General features: G+C 38.9%; 1 protein-coding gene across 2 annotated transcripts in view; it reads right to left on the reverse strand.

The window, feature by feature from the left end:
• Positions 1–15,140, reverse strand: part of LOC126169809 (uncharacterized) — a 149,484-nt gene that overhangs the window by 63,001 nt on the left and 71,343 nt on the right. For both annotated transcript variants that reach the window (XM_049920674.1, XM_049920673.1), the window contains exons 10-13: positions 14,287–14,411; positions 13,800–14,193; positions 10,037–10,210; positions 6,754–7,203 (exon numbers count right to left, since the gene is read on the reverse strand). In XM_049920674.1, the coding sequence (XP_049776631.1) occupies positions 6,754–7,203; positions 10,037–10,210; positions 13,800–14,193; positions 14,287–14,411 (1,143 nt within the window). The remainder of the gene's footprint in view (positions 1–6,753; positions 7,204–10,036; positions 10,211–13,799; positions 14,194–14,286; positions 14,412–15,140) is intronic.

The following is a 15,140-nucleotide window of genomic DNA, read 5'->3' on the forward strand; positions in this document are numbered from 1 at the left end:
TTAAATCTGTGACCAACGACTTTTTTTTTTTTTTAGTTCCATCTTTCAATATTTCTCCTAAAAATACTAACAGCCCACTATCAGCACACTGTTATTCTGAATTGTTCATTAACCTTGCAAGAGTGTTTGGAATTTCCATAATTAAGGCAATGACTCTTTCTAAAAATTTTGAATTATTGAGATTAAAATGGTTTTTAAAACTGTGTGGCCAGCCTACTTTAGTAAAATCTTCTCGGTTTACAAGCCTCATCATTTCAAATAAAACACTCAAGCTTTCAATAGCTGTCTCCGCCATTGTCATCAGGAGTTAAAATCGCTGTCTGTCAAGACTGGCACAGTGCAATCGCAGCATCTGGAACCTTCAAGAGAGGGCCAAAGTGATGCATGCATGGAAGACAAGTTCGGCAGCTTGTAGCTTGCCTTCCACTCATGCACCACTCCGGCCCTAGATCTACATAAGCAGAACACTGTGCCAGCCCCGACAGTCAGTCATTTTAACTCCTGATGACAATGGCAGTGACAGTTATAGAAAGCTCGGGTGTTTTATTCGATATGACACAGCTTGTAAACCGATAATATTTTATTGAAGCATGCCATCGTGAAAGACTCTGAGGGCACATCTTACTTCAGGCTTCCTTGATTTATCGGCTGTCACATTTCTGTCCAAAATCTGTTAATATTCCTTTTGAATATGATAACTACGTTCTTAATTGTATCAAAGAGGGAGTTCACTTCAGAAAAGAGTAAATATACATACAGACAGATTGGCTGGCCAATCATTAGATTCAATGGAGCTATTCCAGTACTTATGACAAACATTTTAGTTGTTTAACCTTCAAGTTAATGGTTGCTTTCTGAGTAACTGAATGCAATAAATGTATAACTCTGTCTTATTAATAAAATTTTGATGGTTTTTATGCAAAACATTCGAGCTACAATTTAAACGTACTTCAACAGGAGCATCAAAAACTACCCAAATGCTGCTAAGATGATAAGCAAACTACAAGCCAACCCACCATCTCAGTTAATGGATGTGTTTATGACTGTTTCCACCAGTAAGTTAGCAATGACAATTTTACAGTTTAATTCTCATTTATAAGAAATGAGAACTGTGAAGCATTCAGATTATTATAACTGCAGAAGACTGTATTATTATTTTGCCCCAAAAACAACGCACAAGACGATAATGTGACACAAGTGATGAACATTTCCACCTCTAAGTCTGTCAACAGACCCAACTCCAGTTACTGATCTGAGAGCAAGAGATGTGACAGTGAATGAGTAATTACTAAAATCCATTCCGCCTACACACATCAGTTTACTAGTTTGGGGTGGGGAATAAGGGGGGCAGGGGCCAGGGCACAGACTTGTAGTGTACCTGTAATGTATTATAAACTGTCAGCTTTTCTAGAAACAGATAGAAGCAATAACTTCACCAAAGGAATAAAGTGTGACCTGGAAGAGAAATATTTCCTGGGTATATTATCTTGAAACTTTACAACATAACTAGTTGGTGTCTCCAGATATCTTACACTTATATTCTTTGTGGATACTTGAAATAATGTAAGTAAACCAATTTATACAACATAGTGCATGAGATACAGCAAGGCAGGTTGAATGTATTACTCCGAACTACAGACTAGAATTCTTGATTGCTTGAGACAGCTTCCAAACGAAATCTATGGTATTTTGGCTCTTTTTCCATAAATTAATGCTGCAAGTACCATAAGTTTACCATACAAATTAAATATTTTTATTAATCAAACAATGGAAAATCTGGGATGGAATGTAACAACATAATGAAAAGGTAAGTTGCCACTCACCATATAGCAGAGATGCTGTGTTGCAGATAAAAAAAAAGGACTGTCACAAAAAAATTTGTGACAGTCTTTTTGTTGTACCTATCTGCGACACAGCATCTCCAAAATATTTTTATCAGATAGACACACACTCACAGACAGAGAGAGAGAGAGAGAGAGAGAGAGAGAGAGAAACCATGTAACCATGTTGGACCGTATATACTGAGTCTCAAAATTAAATTTCAAAATCTGTGAGACAAGAAATTTGGAAGTTCAACATATTGAAGGAAACGTACACAACCACAATTATATATGCCCATTTTTGCAGATTTTGTATCATACACGTAGTAAGAAAATTACTCAACAACATGCAAAATATAATCTGTCATAGGAGTTGAAACACAGTACGATGAAATAATTCCCTTTGCTATAATACTACTTGTAATGTAAATAACTTCCTCCCTCTTTCTGCCTTGTTTTACATATTTAATACAAATGCCAGGTAAAGGGTGTACACAAAGTTCCAGTTTCAAAATACTTTAGAGAGAGGGGAGAACCTCAGCCGTGGCTGGCTCACGTCATGCCTTGTTTTCTTATCATTGGTTACAGTCCAGTGGTTTCTTATTTCTTCTTCGGTTACCACCATAATGTTGCTGTCTTCCCTCTGTGAGTGGCAGCAGCAGTGTCTCTCGATACTAGTACTGCTGTACTATCTTTGGTGTGGTGGATATATTTTCCGGGTGTGTTGTGGGTGAGTTGGTCGGTTGGGGCAGAGCAGCGAGGAAGTCTCCGTGGCGCGTAGTCAGACTGGAGCCACTGGCGACGTGCACGCGCTGTTGGAGTTGTGAGGGTTACGAAGTTCATCGCCCTCCGATCCTTGACACTAAAGTTGAGTGCTCATTTAACCTACTATCAAGTCTCAACTCTTCATTTGATCCTGGTTGTTGCTTTCTGGGCGATTCCCGCGGCCAACAACATATGCGCATTGAAGTCGGCTAGAATTGCAGCCGTCTTCCTGTGTGGTTTTTGACTTAATTTAATTCATGCCTTCATTAATTAAGTGTACCAGCAGTATCTCCTGCCTTGTGGGCATTGACATTCCAGTTACCTGCCCTGGACATTGACTTAGTTCTCAGCAGTGTATTTTCCTCATGTTGATGCTGTCCAGCACAGCATGTAGTTCGACAGCTGAGGTGTTGTTTGTAGTTTTGGGCGTGTGTGTGTGTGTGTGTGTGTGTGTGTGTGTGTGTGTGTGTGTGTGTGTGTGTGTGCGCGCGCGTGCGCACACGCGCATGTGTGCAGCAAAAGGTACACTGTATATTTTCATATTACGAAAGTATAAATTTGAATTCTGTAAAACACAGCACCTTAATTTCTAATTTTCGAAGCATTGAAATAGAGATTGCGATGCACTTTTGTAAGTCAATCATAGCTTATGGTACATGACGTCCCCAGCCAATCATAGAACACATGATGTGGTCAGCCAATAGTAACATCACTGTTAAGTAGTGCGAACACTCAAATAGGAAAAGTTACTGGTTTCAATTAATATACATAGTGCAGCTACAAGAAAAGCTGAGCATTCACATATAATACTGGTTGTTTTTTGCATGGGTTACACTTTAAAGATGCATCACACAAAAGTGCCAGTAGAATTTTATATAATGACATAGATGTCTGGCGGTACAGGCACTAAATTCTTTTAAGTGGCTGGTCCTCAAAGTGTTTAAGTCTTAAATGAGAGTGAAACACACTGTGATTCAAGAAATTCGTCTAACATTCTCACATGTAACGTAATTCGTCATGCATAAAAGGAAATTTACTTTCAAAGTAATGCTTCTCAAACCATCACCATTCACAATACTTTCCTGCGACCGGTTAGAAATAGGTTTGTTTCAGCAGTTGCCAGAGTGTACCAGGAAACAGGTGTTACTGCCTGTGTGCAGCTAGAATGACATAGGAAGCCCATATGTTCGTACATATATAGCATTAAGAGATCTTACATTAAATCATAAAAGAAACAGGACATAAGAGGCTACTACAAGAGCATCAGGATTTCATACCCATGCTAAAATACATAATTTAGCTTGAAGTGCATAATGAAGTTGGCTCCAGTCTGATATTAAGCTTTTGGGATGTAAATTTTCTTGGTTTACCAGTACTGTATAATTTCCACGTTTGGTTCTTTATAATGGCATAATGCCATATGTGCCAGAATATGAAAATGTGCACTTGAAATTCAGCTAACAGTTGATGTAATCAACAGTGTGGAATGAAACACTTTGTTTCAAATAAACTGAAAAATAAAATCAGAAAACTGAAACTGCACATGGGTGATTTTTCCACTTGTTGCTACTGGCAATACAGCTAACAGCAACACTTCTTGTAGCTGTAAGCGGGAGAAGGTACTGCTCATATGCGACTCAACTGTGCATGCACACGAGCCCATTGGCAACAGCTAAAATGAACCTAATGTAAACAATTGTGGCATCATGCTCATCGGAAGCAGTCTGTTGTTATGAAGTATTGCACAGTCTTCCCCCTAAAGCCTTTGATACATTTTGCTGTTGGTAGACACTTATGTACGCACTGTGTTTTGTTGTTACAAATGGCGCATTTCCCTTGCAATTTAAGTTTTATTTTGTTTTTTGTCTCTTGTTTATGTTTTATTGCTGCAGTGTTATTCTGCAGTAGTGAGAAACAGTAATATTCTTTGTTAGATCATCAGTTCTTACCATTTAAAATTACAAAAATTTAACCGAAAGCTGAAACACTAAAAAATTCCCGGCTTTTTTCTGATTTTCTCACGGACAAAAAAATTCCCAAGTTTGTCCCGGATTTCCCAGTGGTCCCAGGGCATGAACACCCTCTTAATTCAGCATATAATTTCCAGGGTACTGATTGCAACAGCATTAACAGTTTGCGTGGAAAAGTTTTAAGTAAATAGTCAATAACTGTGACTCATTTAAACCACATGTTTCCAAAAATGTATAATTTTACTAGACAAAGACAATTATGACCAAGATCTCACCAAGGCTTTCACAGACAGAAATTACCCTCTCCAAATTTTACAGATACAGGTCTCCTGTGCCTTCTCTTGCCAGTCACATACCATGCCCCATACACCCAGCATCCAGCCACAAAGGAATGACCCCCACAATACTTACTATAAACCTGGAATGGAGCAACTCAATCACGTTCTCTGCCGAGGTTTTGACTACATCTCCTAGTGCCCTGAAGTGAGAAATATTCTCATCATCCCTCCCGCAGTTTTATTACTCTGCTGCCTGCCCAATGTACAACATCCTTGATCATCCCCATTCAATCCCTCCTCCCAACCTCTTTCTCCATAGCTCATATCCAGATATAGAGTGAGGTGTGGATTTGTCCCATACATGCTCACACTACATAAAACTCTAGTCCTGTCTTAGCCATTTCTTACCCAATGAGAGGCAGGAACACTGCTGAAGGCAGGCATGAGGTCTACCAGTTTAGCTACAATCACAATGTGGCTTTCAATGTGTACATGACCATTTACCAGCTGTCTGCATGATTGGCCACTGCTAAATTGTGTCCAAGACACTGCTGGACCACCTAGTTGTCAATCAGGCCATGCAACATGGTGTGCTTTACATCAAAGACTGTGCCACCGAGATTCTTCCCACCAACACTGGTTTCTGTGAATTGCATAGGTAGGAACACTAAAACACATTCTTCATTCTTCTAACCCCATGTCTCAACCTTTTCCAGTCCCTGTCATAACCTCTCACTCCAACCTTACACACATCTCTTAAACCCCTGCAACCCCCCCCCCCCCCCCTTCCTCCCAACTCTTGCCAAGTTCATCGGCATAGCTCTTTTGATCTTTTCTCTGCTTCTCTCCTATCTTTTTTTTTCGTTGTCAGCACACCCTCCTGGTGCTGCACCCAGCAGCCACTATCCTGTGCCTGCATACACCTAGTCAGCATTACAGACTTCCTGCCACCCCTACCCACTACCCTTGCCCTCCCTTCCCCACACCACTACTGTTCCCCCACTATCAACCCCAGCCGGGTCTCAGCACATGAAGCCAACAGTGGACATTATCCAACAGCTTGACAATATTTAACAGTTTTCTTTCGAATGCACTTGTCTGCTGCTCAATACCACCTCTGTGTGGTTAGTAGCTGTCTATCCAATTCATACTGACGTTAGTTAACGAAATATTCTAAAAACAGAAACTGAGTTTCTGAAAAATTCTTGGTGGGCTTTGCTAAATCCTGGGGATAAAAGAGCATGTCCGAAATTCCGTTCATGAGAGTAGAACCCAGTATTCACACAATTTGAAGAATATATAAACAACAGTTAAACAAAATAATTTGATAGACATATGTGTACATGTATTAACTATCACTCTTAAATGCTATGTTGTAAACAAATACGTAATTGCTATGTAATTTAATAATTTGTAAAATCAGTCTTCTGCTAGTTTTTAAATAGGCACCATGAACACTGCTTCAGTTAGTCACAACCAAGTTTCCGTCATGTAACTGTCAGTCAACCCACATGAAGTTACATTTGAGCACAGCCAACTGTACATAGCAAAACACCGATTACATAATGTTCATACAGGCAGCTTGTTTTAGCAAGGGTCTCTGAAATTATTCATCATATTACTACAAATCACCACTTGTTTGTTTAGACTCCTCGGTGTCTGTAGCTTAATTACCTTTTTGTGATAGTTAAGAAGTTTATTATCCAAAAGTTTATCATCATCATCAATAAATGAAAAGAAACTTTGAGGTGTCGATATGAATTATTTAAAAATTGCTTAAAGCACCTAATAGTCATTAGCTGGACAAAGTAAAAGAAGAATTATGAAACATCAGGAAAGGTTAGTAACCTTACAAAGTTATCAGTGAGGACAATCCCCTTTTCATTTACATCGTACAAAACAACTCTTTGTGTAACCTACCTTGTCATCTTCATCCTGTTTTTTATCTGGTATTTTTTCAACTTTGACAGTCTTCTTGCAAATATCCTCTTCATTGGAAGTGTTTCCTTTATTTTTTTCCTCTACCTGTTTCACAACCTGAATGTTTTCAGACTGTTTCTCTGGGCCAGTAGCTGGCTCTTCTTTACGAGATCGTCCACGATCTATTCTACCTCTTAATTCCTTCTCTTTGGTATGTTCCTCCTTACGAACCAGTGCTCTAGAACTATCCCTATCTTCAATTTTAACTTTTTCTTCTGTTTTTATCTTTTCTTCCAGTCTTTTCTCTTCCAGTTTTATTTGTTTATCCTTTTCATATTGCTTTATTTGTTGTTTCTTCTCTTCCTGCTTTGTTTTATCTTCAACTTTTACTTTCTCTTCATTCTTCACCTTTGATTTCTCAGTCTTCTTCTCTTCTTTAGTCAAGTCAATCTGCATAATTAAAATAAAAAATCAAGTTTAAGAAAATCTTTGACCCTAGAACAACATAAAAGCAAATACTGAACATTAACCTCCAATGTACAGCAAACACAAATCGAACATTGGGTAAACACTTATTCCATCTGAAAACTTCGTGTTAGCAGCCCTCATACATATGGTCTCTCAGCACTTTAATACTACCTCTTCCAACACCCACCTTGAAGTTTCCAAAAAACCTCAGTCACCATCAAACTATCAAGTTAATCCTTGCCCACAACTTCCTTACCTTAGGGTCAGACCTACAAACAAACCAGAAAGCTTTGGAAATCAAACTGACAGCATCCTATGCCAATCTCCTCAAGAGTTTTTTCTGGATGGCTTGCTCCTCTGTTGTTCTGCCCTACAAAGCTCCAACATAAAAAATATAAGGTGACCCCAACTCCTACACTGATCACCCAGAATTACTATGACCTAGTGTCTCAGTAGGGGCCTACACCAGAGCTATGTTTCAGAAGGTAAGCCCAGAAATGTCATCATCTCATCCTGAAATTCTCCCCACACTACCTACTTCCAGTTTTTGTCTGCCACCTACTATATGCAACTCTGTTGTCAAATTTTATATTACCATCCTTATCCAACAGTTCCTTTCCCTGCAACTGTTGCTGCTGTAGGAATTGTCCCATGCACCCACTATCTAGCACTTATTTCAGGTATACTGCAAGAAAATTTTACAACTACTCAAGATATGTATTAGCTGATTTAGTAACTGCATGTGCTTATAAAGGGATGATCAAAATCAAAACTTATGGATTTCAGAATCTTCAAAATCTATTTTGGGTTATTCTACATCACAGATAATCTTATTTCTTCTGAAATCAGTTGCCAACTTCTAGAGAAACTGGGATATAAAGGCATAATACTGTCACATTTTATATGTGAATATATCAATAATAATGGAATTTCCTGGATGGAGAAAAACAAAATAAGTGAAAGGCAACCACTCACCTATAGAGGACTGGCGCACAGCACACACGCAACTGAAGAAAGAGTCAATACTAGCTTTCGAACTCTCACTCTTTTATAGTAAGAGTATTCACAGCCACACAGACATTCAAGCATGTGCACGCACGCACAAACGCACGGACACACCACATTTGAGTGTGCGTGTGTGGGTGTGTGCACTGACTAGAGAAAGAACTCTAAAGCTAATGTTAACCAGGGATCACCTGACCAGAGTGAACATCACAGGAACATGGTAGTACATAAACTCATGTTGCAGTGTCAAGCTGCATGAAAGATGTCAGTATGAAATTCCGCCAAATGCAAGCCACGTGCTGTGGTCCGTTTCCTATTCCTGAAAGGAATAACACCTACTGAAATTTTTTTGCGAATAAAAACGGTTTATGATGAAGGCTGTATGAACAGAAGAAATGTGTTTAAGTGATGTAGGGAGTTTAGTGGTGCAGCACAAATGATCATGACGAACAAAGGAGTGGAAGACCTTCCATTTTTACTGATCAGTGGGATGCAAAAAATTGGGGAAGACTGAAATAGCAGTCGATAAAAGTTTTGCAATGTTTCCACAACTCTCCAGAACTCCGTTATACATAGCACTAACAGAAACACTGGGATACCACCAACTGCGTGCAATACCTCAAACAGCTGACAGATGAGCACAAGAGAAATTGGGGTCAACAGACCTGTGAGTTTCTTGGGCAATTTGAACTGGAAGGTCAGGATTATCTGAGCTCTATGATGACTGGAGATGAAACACCTGCCCATTAGATGCCTAAGACAAAAAGACATTTGTCACAGTCATGTCACACCTATTCCCTACCTGCCAAAACATTCAAAACCGCAATTTCGGGCGAAAATCATGGCCTCAATGTTCTAGGACTGAAATGGCATCATTTTTGCCAAATTTATGCCTGAACAATACTGTGAGACCTTAAAAAACTCCCCCGGAGCATTTAACACAAAAGGAAGGGAATGCTGACAAGAGGAATGCGTTTGTTGTACGACAAAGCCCATCCTCACACAGCCTTAGCCACCAAGGCACTATTGGACATATTTGGTTGCTAAGTTTTGAATCTCCACCCCCCCCTTTGGTATTCCCTTCTTCTCACCTCCCTGAAGGCACACAAGAATGAAATTTAATTTTCAATCAATGAGCAGAAGCACAAAGAGGTTCTGAAGAGGGGGGGAAGGAGCTGGCAGCAGAGTTCTTCGAGGAGGGCATAAAGCAGCTCATGCCACGGCTCACCACATGCAATGAAAGGGATGGCAATTACATGGAAAAATAGGCAACAAGCACATCAACAATACAGTGTCCCCCCCCCCTTCAAATACACTTTTTCTAAAAAGATACTATCTGAAATTGTCTCTACTATTGTAATCAGGTAAATTTTAAATACCCCACCCATTCAAATCTCAAATTTGGAGAAACTCGTACAATGGCACGAGTATCCGTATGCAGCTTAAACAATGATCTGTATTGCGATCACCTGAACCAAGTTGAGAATTCGAAGAAACAAGAGAAAACTATTCTTACCGTACTAAGCATTGTGGATCTTGAGCACAATTTACAAGAACTTCAGTAACTTTTTGACAAAATGTTTGCTCCTGCCCCTCCCCCATTTACTATTTAGCAACAGATGTTATCAACTACTTTAAGGAATACAAATAAGCAATCCACATAAAATATCAAAGACAAGTTTCATTTAAAAAATAACTGTACATATATTTATGGTTAAACAATGTCTGTGTATTGTAACTACAGGAAGTATTAATTTTCAGACCAAAGAGAAATTAAAACTGATCAAGTAGGGAAGTTTGAACATTTCACCTTTTCTTTGACTTTTTCCTTTTTTATTTCTTTTGTCCTGGTAGACTGCTGTTCTGGTGGTTTCTTCTCATCCACTGAAGATGGTTTTGGTTGCTCCTTTTCACTCACTGCAGTCACAGCCAGCTGCTTTGATGTGACTTCTGTGGATTTTTCACTAACTGCAGGTGGCTTTTCCTGTAACAGGTAATTGCCATGAATCAATACTTCTAAAACCAACACAGTTTCTTCCAACCTAATTATGTAAAAAGTATCCTTCAAAAATTGGATCTGAAGCTTCCCTTGCCATTTAGCTATACAATTAGGGAATCAACACAATTCTGTGACAATTTTGAAACTGTTATGGATGTAGGAGGATAAATGTAAAGATATGACTAGTTTTGAGATTTTCAAAACTGTATTATTATACAATAAAGTACTTCTCATTTCTTAATTACATAGCAAACGAGCTTCAAATACTCCATCATGTGCATTACCATAATGATAGTCATAATTATAGCAGATTCACAAAGGATATTAATATAATGGCAAATCATACCCTCACATGGTGGTGTGTTCAAACTACATAAATCATCAAAATGAAGTCGGTTTGAACATAGTATAAGCACTAAAGAAGTACCAATAGCAGTAGCTGAATTTATTAATGATTAATGTAAATTAATAACTTGTTCTTGAAAATGGTCATATGGTAATCTGCTGCGGTGCCACCTGTCAAAGTATGCAGGGACATGGTGGGGATGAGACAATGAGCTGCTAGGTGCAGCATCAAGTAGCTGTGCCATGGGAGGGGGGAGCAAAGGGTAGAGTAGAGAAGTAGAGAAAGGGAAAGAACTGGCCAGGTGCACTGGCAAGAGTACTATGCAGGTGCACTGGCAAGATAAAAGGCAGGGGACAGCCAGGTGGGTAACAGGGACTGGTGAAAGTTGAGCCCAGGGAGGTTACTGGAATGGAAGATATGCAAAATTTAGGAAAGATAGTGTGGGTGTGTAGAATCTAGATGGCAACAACAACATGGAAGTGATGGACTGCTACTCACATATTACAAAACAGATAGAAAAATATTCTGAAGCACAAGGGACTAATAGTGCTACTTTTTTGTGATGAACGCTAAACAAAAGAGAGGGTCCTCTGTTTCATACGACAAAGTGCAAAATATGAATATTAGTGTATGTTGAAAAAAAGCTACAGCTTCAGTATTGGAAACATCACCAATTTTGTTACATAAAGAATTATATAACATGACAGAAGTATGGGAACATAACTTTAACTGCAGATTCTAGATAACTTGGACATCTTTTGTCTGTGAGCAATGCTCTACCACTGCAACATATTTCCAGTCCATCCATGATGGAGCTTCCACAGTACTGAATTATCAGATTCAGATTTGGAAACAAAAAGTGACTTAACTCATATTAAGAGTAGCAAGCGGAACTGCTGCAGCGTGGGTACATATACACTATGTAATCGAAAGTATCTGGACACCCCCAGAAACATATGTTTTTCATATTAGGTGCATTGTGCTGCCACCTACTGTCAGGTACTCCATATCAACGACCTCAGTAGTCATAAGACATTGCAAGAGAACAGAGTGGAGCGCTCAGTAGAACTCAGGGACTTCGAACATGGTCAAGTGATTTTTGGTGTCACTTGTGTCATACGTCGGTAGGCGAGATATTCACACTCCTAAACATCCCTAGGTCCACTGTTTCCGATGTGTTAGTGAAGTGGAAACATGAAGGAACATGTACAGCACAAAAGAGTACAGGTTGACCTCATCTGTTGACTGACAGACCGCTGACAGTTGAAGAGGCTCTTAATGTGTAAGAGACAGACAGCTATCCAGACCATCACACAGGAATTCCAAACTGCATCATGACCCACTGCAATTACTATGACAGTTAGGAGAGAAGTGAGAAAACTTGGATTTATGGTCGAGCAGCTGCTCATAAGCCACACATCATGCTGGTAAATGCCAAACGATGCCTCGCTTAGTGTAAGGAGTGTAAACATTGGTTGACTGAACAGTGGAGTGACGAATCACAGAATACAATGTGATGATCCGATGGCAGGGTGTGGGTATTGCGAATGCCCTGTGAACATCAGCTGCCAGTGTGTGTAGTGCCAACAGTAAAATTTGGAGGCAGTGGTGTTATGGTGCGGTTGTGTTTTTCATGGAGGGAGCTTGCACCCCTTGTTGTTTTGCAAGGTACTATCACAACACAGGCCTACACTGATGTTTTAAGCATATTTTTGCTTCCCACTGTCGAAAAGCAATTTGAAGATGGTGACTGCACCTTTCAACATGATCGAGCACTTGTTCATAATGCACGGACTGTGGCAGAGTGGTTACATGACAATACCATCCCTGTAATGGACTGGCCTGCATACAGTCCTGACCTGAATCCTACAGAACACCTTTGGGATGTTCTGGAACGTCGACTTCGTGCCAGGCCTCACCGACTGACATCGATACCTCTCCTCAGTGCAGCACTCCTTGAAGAATGTGCTGCCATTCCCCAAGAAACCTTCCATCACCCGACAATGTATGCCTGCGAGAGTGGAAGCAGCCATCATGGCTAAGTATGGGCCAACACCATATTGAATTCCAGCATAACTGATGGAGAGCACCATGAACTTTTAAGTCATTTTCAGTCAACTGTCCGAATACTTTTGATCACATAGTATATAGTTCCTGACACAATGGGTTGTGCTTGGAGGCCTCCCTGAGAGATGGATCTGTTCCATTAGCAGGCAGGGGCACTTCTTTTTCCAGTATCCATTTGCAGAGGTTGTGCTAACTGAGCACTCATACATGGAATTACCCATTTGTATAAATGATGGCAACAGTTGCAAAAAGGAAAGCATTTACAGCATTTCTTGGCTTCAGGTGATAGGACAGAATGGAGATGATCTAAGTAATGGTGGAGGCAGCATTTCCATCAGATACAATGTGTACTAAGGACACCAACTAGTACAGAACAGAGATAAAGTGGTATTTTCGATTTACAGGGATAGATGTGGTTTCTTTTCATTGTTCTCTTCGTAACTACAATGTCAGTCTACGAAAAATCTGTAATCATTTAAAAAGAACTGCCCAGACAAGAATTATTTTCACTGAGTATAATATTAATGGAAAGGGCTTGAATGCAATTCGGTAACTCAAACAGCAATTTAAAAAATGAATGAAAGTAATGATTTAAATGCCGTAACACGGGCAGGATGTTAATGTCAGCAATAGCCTCATAAATTACTCTAAATATTCTAGATAATGTTTTATTTAGATTTTTAGACACACTACAAACATTTATCAAAAAATGACCAACATACTTGCCAAAAAGTGATGAATAATGGAAAAATTTCAGGAAGAACAACAAAACTATAATGTTATCAAAACATGAGCTACTGCTTCTCATACTTTGTATTACAAAAAAGTTGTATGGGATGAGGTGATACTGAGAATAAAATACTTAATGTTGGTGATGGAACTCGAATCAACTGCTGTTTTGATTTTATGAAATCAAGCAAACATAATTAGAGAATATGTAATCAAAAGAAAATGAAGCTGTTACTTGCCTGAAGTTTCAAGGTATTCATGTGCCTTAAATTTCACTGGTAACCATGGGAACTGAAAAATCTGCTTCTTGTTGACAGTAATGAAGAAGTAACGTAATTCAGAGGGATCAGCAAATTCTTATATTAGCCATTAATCAAAATTTACTAATCAGGCTCAAGTCCACCTAATTCCAAAGCAACAAAGATAACTCACCTTTTCTTTATCTTTCTCCTTTTCCTTTCCCTTCTCTTTTGATTTGTCCTTTTCTTTTGTTTTTTCCTTATCCTTCCCCTTTTCCTTTACTTTATCCTTTTCCTTCTCTTTTTCCTTTTCCTTTTCTTTATCTTTTTCCTTCTCTTTCTCCTTCTCCTTCTCTTTTTCCTTTTCCTTCTCTTTCTCCTTCTCCTTCTCCTTCTCCTTCTCTTTTTCTTTTTCCTTTTCCTTATCTTTTTCTTTGTCCTTTTCTTTCAAAGTGTTGACCGGAGTTGCACGATCTCTATCCCTTATGAGGCTACGGCCTCCACGATGGCGAGCCCTGTTCCCCCTCGGGTGATTAACCATAGTGCAACCTAACTTTCGATAGAAATCTTCAAAGCTATGTAAGAATCTGTTGGCAAAAGTGGTGATAATCAGCTTACATAGAAATGGCCTTCTGCATTCATAAAAAAGCAGAGAGAATACATTTAGTTCTATTGTTTACCTTTTATATGCAACTTTAACCAGGTTCGTATTGCCACTAACATCACCAAACCCCAACTTGTGAGTGATTGTCTTCCACTGATTATGATTTGTGACACGATTATATCCACCAAGTTTGTCAACAACCTGCAATGAGTAGCATAGAAAAATGATGTAAGTGTCTCTGTTCCTACTCACTTTGGTCTGCACAAAACACAGAAGCTTCACAAAAATATCTCCTAGCACATTGCAAGCCCTTATTTTCAAGTCATTTTAAATACAGTTACGGTACCGTTATATAAATGCTGGTCTGTGAAGTGATTCACGGCCCCAGACTCTCATATTTTGCAATAAATCTAAATATGCTTAAGCAAAAATCATAAAAACTAATAAGTGAGGCAAAAAAATTGCAGTAAAAACTAACTGCAGTAAGATAGCAGTTGTGAAAAACAGGATATCTTAATTTACAAGAAAGTTACAGAAACACAACAACAAATTATAAGCATTCTGCTAGCCTAGTAGAGAACTGAAGCAGATTAAGGTACTTAGGACCAGGATGAAAGTAGGGTAGTGGTAGCGGTGGTGGTGATAGCAGTAGTAGTTTCTTTTTTTTCATTCGAACAAACAGCGAGAAATGAAAATTCTGCACCCAAATCTTTTACTGAAAAAGAGATGGGACAAAAAGAAGAATTATAAAGTAAATATCAGTAAAGTAAATAAACAAACTCACCAGAATTTAATAAAAAGTGTTTGTACAACAAACATATTTAACTGAAATTTTCAGAAACATGCATAATGCCGTTAGTCTGACTTTACAATGTCACTAATCTTCACAAATTTAGTTATTTGGGTGTCCCCACTTACTTCATATTTTAG

Source organism: Schistocerca cancellata, chromosome 1 (genome assembly GCF_023864275.1).
Source record: "Schistocerca cancellata isolate TAMUIC-IGC-003103 chromosome 1, iqSchCanc2.1, whole genome shotgun sequence".
In the NCBI taxonomy this organism is placed as follows: Eukaryota; Metazoa; Arthropoda; class Insecta; order Orthoptera; family Acrididae; genus Schistocerca; species Schistocerca cancellata.